Source organism: Tachypleus tridentatus, chromosome 4 (genome assembly GCF_004210375.1).
Source record: "Tachypleus tridentatus isolate NWPU-2018 chromosome 4, ASM421037v1, whole genome shotgun sequence".
NCBI classification, from domain to species: Eukaryota; Metazoa; Arthropoda; class Merostomata; order Xiphosura; family Limulidae; genus Tachypleus; species Tachypleus tridentatus.
In genome coordinates, this window is record NC_134828.1 from 17,162,647 (window position 1) to 17,175,406 (window position 12,760).

A 12,760-nucleotide genomic window follows, 5' to 3' on the forward strand; every position below is an offset into this window, starting at 1 on the left:
AGACAATATCCAGATAACTATTAAATAATATGGACTGTCTTCGACTCTCATTGCAGGAAAACCAAATAAAAGTCACAGAAGAATTTTACTACCACAAGAAACAAACTGGGAGAAATATGAGAAGGGTTTAATATCCAACACAAACCCACCATCCAGCGGTCTGGATATAGACAGGTACTGTTCAATGATATCAGGGAGCCTCATACAAAAAACAAACAAACGTATATCCAAATCTACTGAGCAACCAAACACTGACATACAATATTGGAACGAGGAAGATTTAGTAAAGAATATATGACAATCGTTGACCCACAAACAAATAAATACAATTAGAAACAAAAATAAAAATGAGATAAAGCCACTAACGTCACAAAAGAGACATTCTGTAGACGAATTCAAAACCAGATCCATCCCAAAAACTTCTGATCCTATAGACAAAAAAAACTATAAAGACAAAATAAAATCACAACATAATACCAAACTAGCATACACAAACAAACAGAACACCTTCGAAAAGCCCACTGCTGGTACGCTAAAATTAGGGGTTCGATTTCAGTCGGTGAACTCAGCAGAGAGTCTCGTGTGTCTCTGCTATAAGAAACCACACACACACCTTAAGAACGACTCTACGAAACATTCAAAACCATAGACGATCCAAACACGAACAACCACTTCATGAACATAGTAGATAATGAATGTGAAGATAAAAAGATAATGAACATGAACGTGGAACGTAATTGTTTCACAACCAATCGTAGTATATATATCGAGAGAGAGCATGTTACGTTTCATACTTTTAAGAAATAATAGAATACTTATTATTCCTTTTTAGAAATTCAGAAATATATTATTAGCTTTTAACAAATAATGGGATATGCTATATGTCTTAGGAAATAATACAGCAGATAGCCCGATGTCCACTAGGAACACACAGCATGTCACATTAACAGAAATGTAAGAAAACAAACTCACAAAACAAGACAAGACAGCATTCAAAAGTTTATTACTCAAGAAAGGCCCTGTGAGGTTATTATAACATTTCACAACATCATAAAATTTATCTCTAAAAAACAGATACAAACCAACCGCTTGGAAACAGGTCGGTGTTCTTATATTCCAGAAGGAAAGAAAATCAGCGAATAACCCCCAAAATTATAGGCCAGGACGTCTAACAAGCAAGCTAGAGAAAGTACTTGAACAAATTATAGATAGTAGACTCATGAATGTCCTTGAAACTGAATCAATACTCCCTGAAATACAAAATGTCTTCCGAGAAACAAAACAAACAACAAATCATCTTATAAGATTAACGGCATAAATAACACAAGGTTTTTAATAAAAACAGTGTACAGTAGTATACTTCCTAGGTGTTAAAAACGTGTTAGATAAAGTTTAACACAATTCACTCAGATACAACAATATACAACCACTACTAAACGAAATAGAGCCGCACTACAATAAGTAGATAATTTAAAACTAATATAAACAAAACACAAGTCATGTTATTTACAAGATTGTACAAAACAAGTAAACTAATACAAGTTTTATTCACACTGGACTCTTTTACAGGTAACAACAAGAGTACAATTATTAGGGATTAATAACTTTTGGTTAATAACATAAAAACCTGAATTTGGAAAAGATCGAGTTGCCTTAGAACCCAGACTGACAACAAGGACATTAATCAGAAAACATAATAAATATTTACAGAACATACATAAAACTAGTAGTAAAATATGTCTATATAACATGTATAAATACATCGAAAACACAAATCAACAAACTACAGTAAATATAAAACTATATTTTAACAAAGGCATACAGAATCATACGATTAACAAACTCAGGATGTCTACACAACTATTAAAACATGCCAACACCACCAGACAGACTTCTGAATAACTAGCTTAAATATTATATGAAAATATTGATAAAAACGACCTGATGGGCAAACTATATACTTACATAATACATGATGAACCAAGTCCTGAGTACCTCTCACATCTATATATATCATAAATCAGAAACTTACAGACAAGACTGTGCAAGGTAACTAAATCCTAGACACAAACTATATACTTACATAATACATGAACCAAGTCCTAAGTACCTCTCACATCTATATATCATAAGTCAGAAACTTACAGACTAGACTGTGCTAGGTAACTAAATCCTAGACACAAACTATATACTTACATAATACATGAACCAAGTTCTAAGTACCTCTCACATCTATGTATCATAAATCAGAAACTTGCAGACTAGACTGTGCGAGGTAACTAAATCCTAAACACAAACGTAAGTATATTTTAAATATTTTTGTACACTACAAAAGTGTTAGGACAAAGTCAATAATAATATTTCATGTTACTTTCCAAAACAATGGAAGGTAAATTACACGTAAAACATCAACATTTTAGTAATTTTCATATCTAGTACAAAAGAAACTCAGTGGAAATTCATAAACAGTTAATGTTTTGTGTGTCCCCCCCCTTTGGCTTTAATAACTGCAGACAGTCTTCCAGACATTGGTGCAACATACTTGATCAAATTTTCCTTTGGGATTTTGCCCCAAATGTATTTAATTCACTTTCGTAAAGTTTTTTTGGAATTAACTTTTAATATGGCATTTTTGATCTATCAAATCCCAGATCTGTTCAACTGGTTTCAGATCAGGATTATGTGGAGGTCATTGATCACTTGAATGACTCCAGAAGCTTCTTTCTTGGCTAAGTAATATCTGCATAAATCAGTATAGCATCAAGTATACCATGAGGGATCAGTATCTGAGGACACTTGCACTGGTCCATAATTCCATCCATTTTTACAAATATCTCCTCTCGCCTCAGCAGAATAACACACCTAAACCATCAGACTGTCTCCCCATATTTCATGATAGGGTGCTATGGCCTAAACCATCAGACTGCCTACCCATATTTCATGATAAGGTGCTATGACCTAAACCATCAGACTGTCTCCCCATATTTCATGATAAGGTGCTATGACCTAAACCATCAGACTGCCTCCCCATATTTCATGATAGGGTGCTATGACCTAAACCATCAGACTGTCTCCCCATATTTCATGATAAGGTGCTATGACCTAAACCATCAGACTGCCTCCCCATATTTCATGATAGGGTGCTATGACCTAAACCATCAGACTGTCTCCCCATATTTCATGATAAGGTGCTATGACCTAAACCATCAGACTGCCTCCCCATATTTCACGATAGGGTGCTATGACCTAAACCATCAGACTGTCTCCCCATATTTCACGATAGGGTGCTATGACCTAAACCATCAGACTGTCTCCCCATATTTCACGATAGGGTGCTATGACCTAAACCATCAGACTGTCTCCCCATATTTCACGATAGGGTGCTATGACCTAAACCATCAGACTGTCTCCCCATATTTCACGATAGGGTGCTATGACCTAAACCATCAGACTGTCTCCCCATATTTCACGATAGGGTGCTATGACCTAAACCATCAGACTGTCTCCCCATATTTCACGATAGGGTGCTATGACCTAAACCATCAGACTGTTTCCCCATATTTCACGATAGAGTGCTATGACCTAAACCATCAGACTGCCTCCCCATATGTCATGATAGGGTGCCATGACCTAAACCATCAGACTGCCTCCCCATATTTCATGATAGGGTGCCATGACCTAAACCATCAGACTGCCTCCCCATATTTCACGATAGAGTGCTATGACCTAAACAATCAGACTGCCTCCCCATATGTCATGATAGGGTGCTATGACCTAAACCATCAGACTGCCTCCCCATATTTCATGATAGGGTGCTATGACCTAAACCATCAGACTGCCTCCCCATATTTCATGATAAGGTGCTATGATCTAAACCATCAGACTGTCTCCCCATATTTCATGATAGGGTGCTATGACCGAAACCATCAGACTGCCTCCCCATATTTCATGATAGGGTGCTATGTGTTGAGGTAAGTATCTTTCACCTTTCTTCCACCGAAGTACAACTTACGTTTTAAACCAAATACTTCACGCTTGTACTCATAACACATTTTCAATCATCGATAGTACAGGTTTATGGGAACTATCTGCTCTACTGACAATTATCTGCCCTTTTATGGCCGTAACATGACAAAAAAAATTAATATATAGTGTTAAACATTGTTCTTATCAAGGTTTATTTGTGGAGTGTTATTAAATTGAGTTCATCTATTATAAACTGGTACCACATGGTATCTCTTTCCTAGATTCCTTCTGTATAATTAAGACACCCCATGTGTACCATGTCAGTTATTACCGACCCTAAATATGATTAGTCAAGCAGAATACTCGAGAAATTCCCTTGGTACAAATATATGTGGAATATAAAGAGTGATCAGTGTTCTCACCCTGACTCATTCAGCGAAACATTATCATTATGTTGAAATTTACATTCAACATGGCATGGAAGAATTAGCCCAATAAAATGGAAAGAAAGATAACATATTCTCTCGTTCTAGCACATCTGCGCAGTAGCGTATGTAAAACTAGGGTTTTGTACGTGAGTGATAAGCGCAACAGTATTATGAACATGGACTGACAGCGCAGATAGCCCTCGAGTAGCTTTGCGCGAAATTCAAAAACAAACAAGGACTAATAGTTCGATCACTCATAGGCGAAGCTAGTAGAAAAATATACCAGTTAATATTAATTATCCCATGAACTGAACATAACAACACCCCCTTGCGGAGTTTGGATCTACTAGATATATGTCCACCTTTTGTCGTCTTTTGTTTCAACAGCTATTTTGATAGCTGTGTCCGTTCGTGTACCACGTATAGCTAGTTAGGTCGCAATATATTTTTATTTAGTTTGGTGTGAACAGTTTATCACGTAACGTAAGGTTCCACATATTGCGACTTATGTAACTGGAGAAATAGACAGAAATATGTACATTAAATCTTTTGTTATAAACCGGTTAAAATATATTCATTTAAAGTCTAACACTAGGTGGCCTATTATTATTCTTAAAGTGCGCATAACTGAAGAGAGTTAATTAGGAATATTTTTACTGCGTGTAACGAACCGGAGATACGGTTAGTGTTCGCTTTTTTTCTGTGTGTAACGAACCGGAGATACGGTTAGTGTTCGTATTTACCGTGTGTAACAAACCGGAGATACGGTTAGTGTTCGTATTTACTGTGTGTAAATGTCACTTACTGACATTTTAGTTTGGATCTGGTTAATACTGGTTTCCAACTGAATTTAAAGACATATGCAATAGCTAGGAACTTAACTGATTGGGCAGCCTAGAGTAGCGATCCATTCAAAAACATTTTTGGTGGGTTTCTTAGCACGTTTGTTCTTTTCGAAACTAAAACTATTAGTGTTTTAGGGGAGTTCATGTTAATTATGTGTTTTTGACAATATTCTACAATATGATTTAATATGGGTTGAAAGTTTCTGGTCGCTACGGTTGGTGTTCTCTTACCACGCCATCTGCAAGTTGCAAATTTTGTTTAACTGCTGTAATGTCTGACAAAGTTCGTTTTGTTGTCTTGGTTTCCTTGTATATTTAGATTGAAGTGTATGTGTACTAGGAAAAAGAATGTGTGTATAGTGTGATGTAGTCCATATGTACATGTGATATTGGCTCATGTCTCGCGAGTTTTGAAATTATCTCTTAAGAGATTGTGTTTTTTTTTAATTTCTCGCAAAGCTACTCGAGGGCTATCTGCGCTAGCCGTCCCTAATTTAACACTAAGATAAGAGGGAATGCAGTTAGTCATCACCACCCACCGCCAACTCTTGGACTTCTCTTTTACCAACGAACAGTGAGATTGACCGTCACATTAGAACGTCCCCACGTGTGAAAGAACGAGCATGTTTGGTGCGACCGGAATTTGAACCCGCGACCCTCAGATTAACGATCTAGCCATGCTGAGCCTGTTACATAAGGTAAAAATACATAAATCTCTCTTAGCTTAGAAGTACACAGTCTCTGTTGTTACGTTATTTTTTTTATATGAGCGTTAATTCAATCGTTGTATTTTCATTTGGGATTTATACAGTCAGCTGTATTACAACTAGCGTTCATTTACATACGAGAGATATACCTCTGTTTCGGACGTTTCGATTGTGAAAGCTTGAATTATTTTAGTGAAAAAGATCTCCGTTAAGGTTAAGAGATAGATCTGTGTTAACATATTCTGTTACGTCTTCGAGCTCGTGTCTCTTGGAAACAAGTCCGCCTTTGATGTTTACATGCAGCACAAAGTTTATTTCATAAATAAGCCCACGACTGTGTTTATTTACCTACATTTACAAACATCAATATGTTTGTGAGATAAGGTTACGGTGGTATTAAGAGTTTTCTTCCCAAGTGTTGTTACGACATCTTGTGTGTTATTTAGAGTTTTGGTGTTGTACAGTATATTCCACGAATATGTTTTCGACTGCTTGCATACATGTATTTTCGTTATCTGTGTTTTCCATTGTGTTGTTTTGATCACTTTCTCTCTTTGCATCTTTGTCGTTGTTATCTTGTGTTTTCTCTTCCTCTATTGCCCTTTGTTATAGATCTCTCCTCTCTCTATTTTGGCGCGTGTCAACAGCGTATGTCTTTGATGGTCGTTGTTCGCTTTCTTGAGTAGGTTGTGTGGGTTGTTTAATAATTGCTTGTGGGTTACTTATTTGTTATTCAGTTGGATGTTTAATGTTGTGTATCTGAGCTTTGATTGCTTTCTATTTAATGTTTTATTAATAGTTAGCTATATGTTCTTCATTGAAATTGCAACAATGTGGCATTTTTTTCCCTTTTTTTTGTACATTCTTTATTTTGTGGTTTCTCCCTCACAACCCACGTAGCGTAGTAGCAATTTGCATGCTGCGGCAACTTGGCTGTAACACTGTTAATAAAAGCACTGCGTTACTAACACGGCCTGAAAATTGGTGGTAACCGAGGATAACACCGTTTGCTATCGGGCCTCCGACGTCCCGTGCTCCGTCCACTTGTATTTTAATTAAATTATCTGAATTTTGCGACTTATCTGATATGAATCCCTCCACATTTTTGTGTGTAATGTTTGTGAGATTTCCTTTAATACATTCAATAGAGATCTTAAGTTAACTTTTCTTATCACCAAACCTTATGGTTTACTTCTTGGTAGGTGAACACTTGTTTTCTCTGGAGAGAATGCGTCTTGGGGTTATTCTTTGGGCAGATAGTTAAGGTCGAACATTTTCTCCCCTCAAACTAGGACGACCCCTAGAATAGGCGTTTGATACCAGTAATTGTGACCTTTTGGCTTACAGCCTTTTATTTCTGACGCGAATTACGATCAAGTATGAACTCGGAACGTTTTCTATCACAGTGGTGTGCTTTGGTGAATTTCACCTCGTGTTTAATATTTGTGGCGACGTTTGCGCCCTTATATCCCTAAAAGCAACATTTAAATGTTCCGGGCATGTACTAAGAAAACCATGGTGCCATGCGCAAATGCGAATTATTCAGGAATACGGCGCTAGAATGACGTGGATAATACTGTGATGTAGTGACTTATATTACGATTGAAGCTTGTATTATCTCACGTAATAAAAGTCAGGTAAAGTTAAACAATATATTCACATTTTGATAAATTACACTACTGCACATCTCTATAATATTTACGTGACTACATGCGTAAAACATTCAGCGTCTAAATCACTGCTTCGACTGTTGTATTCCAGATGGCATGGTGAGTGTTGGTATTGTGCGAAAACCCTCGTCAGTACACTGGATATAGCAGATTTAATGTGTCTGCCATATAACATCTTATGTTTTGCTTTAACTCGTGCGTTCTTTCAATAATTGCATAAAATGTACACGAGATGACAGCACATACTAAATGATAATGTACAGTATGGGTGGCAAAACCGCGACTCGCGAGCCACATGCTGCTCTTTGACATAAGATGTGACGCTCGCGGAAATATGTTGGATAAACTCCTTTTTACATCATAATTAATACAGAAGGTAAAAAAAAATTAAGCTTTATAATTACGCAGGAACTGTACTGGACCGGTAATTGCACAAGCCAGTACTGACAATGTTACTTTTAGTAGGCGTGGCTTGCGATCGCGTGATTGTGGCGTGTGTGGCTGTGTTGCGGGTAGTGAAAATAACAAAGTGTTGGTGTGATACTGGACGCTGTAGAGTTTGGTTGCGTTGCGCTTATTGTTTCTTTTCACTTTAATTTTTTAGAAGTGTCTGAAAATTTTGTGAAGGAAGATGGCGTCATCAAATTGTAAGAAACGAAAGTATGAAGAAGACAGAAATTTTAAGCCAGAGTGGGAGGAAAATTTTGCATTCACCGTTAAAGGAGGTAAACCTTTGTGTCTTATCTGTAATGTGTTACACAGTCATTATAAAACCAGTAACTTGAAACGTCACTATAAAACAAATCACCTAAATCAGAATAACGGAAAAAACAAGTTAACTGTGTTAAAATCATCACTATACAGCCAGCAGACACTGTTGACAACGTTCAGTAAGGAAGCTGATAAAAAGACTGAAGCTAGTTTTGTTATATCATGGAATATTGCTCGCGCTAAATGCCCATATGATGAATATGTTAAGAAGAATACAGCTGAAGTTGTTGCGGTGTTAGATCCAAATAACACAAAACTTCAGCGACTAATAGTACAAACACCAGCTTCAAGCCACACTACAGAGAGACGAATCTCCCAGATCAGTGATGTTGCAGGCAAAATGCGAAATGTTTTAAAGAATTGCCTTGCATTCAGCTTAACCCTTGACGGATCTACAGACATACAAGACAACCCACAACTGTTCGTTATGTTTCCTCTGATGTAACTGTGAAAGAAGAGATGTTGGATACTTCGTGACACTAAAAGAAACAATTCGTGGTGTTGATATTAAAAATGCGCTAGACAGAACCTTAACAAATGTTGATATTTAACTGGATAAACATCAATGTTGCAACAGATGGAGCACCTGCAATGGCGGGGAAAATACAGGATAAATTACACTTACAAAAAGTGATCCTAACTTTCCAGAGTTTCACTCAGTTCATTGTATTGTTCATCTGGCAGCCAGATACTTCAAGTATGAAGCTGTTATGAAGTTTGTTCTTGAAATTATCAATTTCATACGCTTAAAGGTGAGGACCCACCGAAAATATTATTGAAGATAAATCCAGTGATTTCTCTTTCTACTGCATTGTGAGGTGGCTTAAATAGGTTTGTAGATCTGTTGGAGCCAATTATTACTTTTCTTGAAGAAAGGAAAAGATTATATCGTCAACTGGGAAATGATGAATGGATGAAAGATCTGATGTTCCTTACTGGTATAATGAATCATCTACAAACTCTCAACTTGGCACTCCATACGATTGTTTCTGATCTTACTCAGACAATTTTCAGCTTTCAGAATAAAGTAAGACTTTTTCAAAAAGACATGTTGTCAAAAAACTTCAGTTATTTTCCCAATCTCAAAAGGAGAGTAAATCCATTCCTTGATACTGAAATAAAAGACCACAAACTTGAAGAATACAAAGATAAATTACAAGGACTGCTTGATAATTTCGTAGACATGTTTGAGGACTTGCAGAAGCGGAAACCCTGCTTCGCCTTTTTTGTAAATCCATTCATGGTTGATGCGATCAATAATGGTTGTCCAATTCTCGAACCTCTGGTTACAGAATCATCTGTTGTGGAAATGTAACTAATAGAACTACAGGAGGACCTGGGTCTAGAGATGATCCATAAATCCTATTCTACAATTGAGTTCTGGAAGCAAGTTCCAGAAATAAAATATCCTGAACTGAAGAAAACCAGTGTGCAACTCATGTCAACATACTGCTGTGAATTACTGTACTCTGTAATAAAGTTTGTGAAGTCGAAGCATCATATAATCCTTACAAATCAATACCTGACGCAGCTAATTTGTACAGCTTTGACAACATATCAACCGGAATTTCAACGACTCACCATCAGATAGAAACTCACAAGACCTCTTCTAGCAGAAAACAGCCTGATAATTGTGAGAATGTCAGAAAAATATTATGACAAGACTAAAATTTTATAAAGCGGTATCTGAGTAAAACATCTCTAGTTTTATTGTTTTACATATTTACCTCCATGTTATGACCAGATATTTACTGAGAAAATATATGTCATGAAAAATATCTGTTTTTAACCCTTTTATTTTTGTCATTTAATGTTAAGGAAATACAAATTTGCATATATTTCTTAGATGTTTCCGTAGTTCATTACCGTATTAAAAATACTCTCAATATAGTTAAAACAATCAGCCAGGATTTTGAAAACATTTGGTATATATATAAAATTAACCGTTTAAAAACTATATACATGAGAAGGCAGCTGGAGAAGCTAAGCTTCACGTATCTTTGCACGGAAATTATAAGCAAATAAACAGTCAAAGTAATTTTATATACTTTTTATTTACATTGATATAAAATATCCTTTTGAAAAACGAATAATCGATTAATAGAAGCCACATTTCGAGTAAACTATTAAAGCTAGGCCTAAGAGACACTAGTTTATGACTAAACAGGTAGAGCTAAGCCTATGAGAAACTAAATTATAACTAAATTGTTAAACCTAATTCCAAGAGAAACTAGCTTATTTATAACCTGTTAAAGCTGTATACCTTATAGAAATTCACTTATAAATAATCTATTAAAAGCTAAAAAACACGGACATGGACTTACAAAGCAATACTTTCTTCGTGATTCCCTAAGTCCAGTTACAAGGTACGTTCTTCCGTTTTCTTCCCAAGCTCCATGACACTGGAAACCTAAATAATAATAATTATAATAAATACAGAAATACAAAATAACGTTTAAAAACTTTGTTTCAAGTTTGAGACGTATATAAATTATATAAATTACAAACAGTGTTCAATTCACGATAAAGGTTACAAACAGTGATAAATGTGTGATATATGTTGTTTTAATTAAATTTATCAATAAAAGTATAAATTTCAAAATAATTTTCGTGCACCCACCCCACTCAGTGACAGAGTGGTACGTCTGCAGACTTAACCCGCTAGAAAACGGGTTTCGATACCCGTGGTGGGCAGAGCACAGATAGCTCACTGTACAATTGTGCTTAATAACAAATAATAAATTTAAAAAATATATTTCTTAATATAACGTAGAACTTGTTAATTACGTTTTCTAACTGCATAGTTGGGCCGGCATGGCCAGGTACTTAAGGCACTCGACTCGTAATCTGAGGGTCGCGGGTTCGAATCCCTGTCGCACCAACCATGCTCGCCATTTCAGCTGTGGGGGCATTATAATGTGACGGTCAATCCCACTATTCGTTGGTAAAAGAGTAGCCCAAGAGTTGGCGGTGGGTGGTGATGACTAGCTGCCTTCCCTATAGTCTTACACTACTAAATTAGGGACGGCTAGCACAGGTAGCCCTCGAGTTGCTTTGTGCGAAATTCCCAAACAAACAATACTAAGGTTTAATATACAAGCAATAACAGGACAACTGTTCCATTCCTACAGAGTCGTATAAGACTTAAAACATTGTTAAACTGTGTTGAGAACCAGCACATGGTTATAAGACTCAAAACACCGTTAAACTGTGTTGAGAACCAGCACGTGGTTAGAAGACTCAAAACACCGTTAAACTGCGTTGAGAACCAGCACGTGGTTGTAAGACGCAAAACACGGATAAACTGTGTTGAGAACCAGCACGTGGTTATAAGACTCAAAACACCGTTAAACTGCGTTGAGAACCAGCACGTGGTTGTAAGACTCGAAACACCGTTAAACTGGGTTGAGAACCAGCACGTGGTTATAAGACTCAAAACACCGTTAAACTGCGTTGAGAACCAGCACGTGGTTGTAAGACTCGAAACACCGTTAAACTGTGTTGAGAACCAGCACGTGGTTGTAAGACTCGAAACACCGTTAAACTGGGTTGAGAACCAGCACGTGGTTATAAGACTCGAAACACCGTTAAACTGCGTTGAGAACCAGCACGTGGTTGTAAGACTCGAAACACCGTTAAACTGCGTTGAGAACCAGCACGTGGTTGTAAGACTCGAAACACCGTTAAACTGTGTTGAGAACCAGCACGTGGTTATACGACTCAAAACACCGTTAAACTGCGTTGAGAACCAGCACGTGGTTATAAGACTCAAAACACCGTTAAATTGTGTTGAGAACCAGCACGTGGTTATAAGACTCAAAACACCGTTAAGCAGTGTTGAGAACCAGCACGTGGTTATAAGACTCAAAACACCGTTAAACAGTGTTGAGAACCAGCACGTGGTTATAAGACTCAAAACACCGTTAAACAGTGTTGAGAACCAGCACGTGGTTATAAGACTCAAAACACCGTTAAACTGTGTTGAGAACCAGCACATGGCTATAAGACTCAAAACACGGATAAACAGTGTTGAGAACCAGCACGTGGTTATAAGACTCAAAACACCGTTAAACTGTGTTGAGAACCAGCACGTGGTTATAAGACTCAAAACACCGTTAAACTGTGTTGAGAACCAGCACGTGGTTGGAAGACTCAAAACACCGTTAAACTGCGTTGAGAACCAGCACGTGGTTATAAGACTTAAAACACCGTTAAACTGTGTTGAGAACCAGCATGTGGTTATAAGACTCAAAACACCGTTAAACTGCGTTGAGAACCAGCACGTGGTTATAAGACAAACATTCTGTCGTCCTTGAGAAGTATGCCCGTTAACTAAAACAAGGAAAATATATTTCGTGACTTACGTTACGCAC

At 37.0% G+C, this 12,760-nt stretch overlaps 1 protein-coding gene across 2 annotated transcripts in view; it reads right to left on the reverse strand.

The window, feature by feature from the left end:
- Nucleotides 1-12,760, reverse strand: part of LOC143248619 (uncharacterized) — a 123,699-nt gene that overhangs the window by 4,487 nt on the left and 106,452 nt on the right. For both annotated transcript variants that reach the window (XM_076497120.1, XM_076497121.1), the window contains exon 12: nucleotides 10,712-10,797. In XM_076497120.1, coding sequence (XP_076353235.1) covers nucleotides 10,712-10,797 — 86 coding nt within the window. The remainder of the gene's footprint in view (nucleotides 1-10,711; nucleotides 10,798-12,760) is intronic.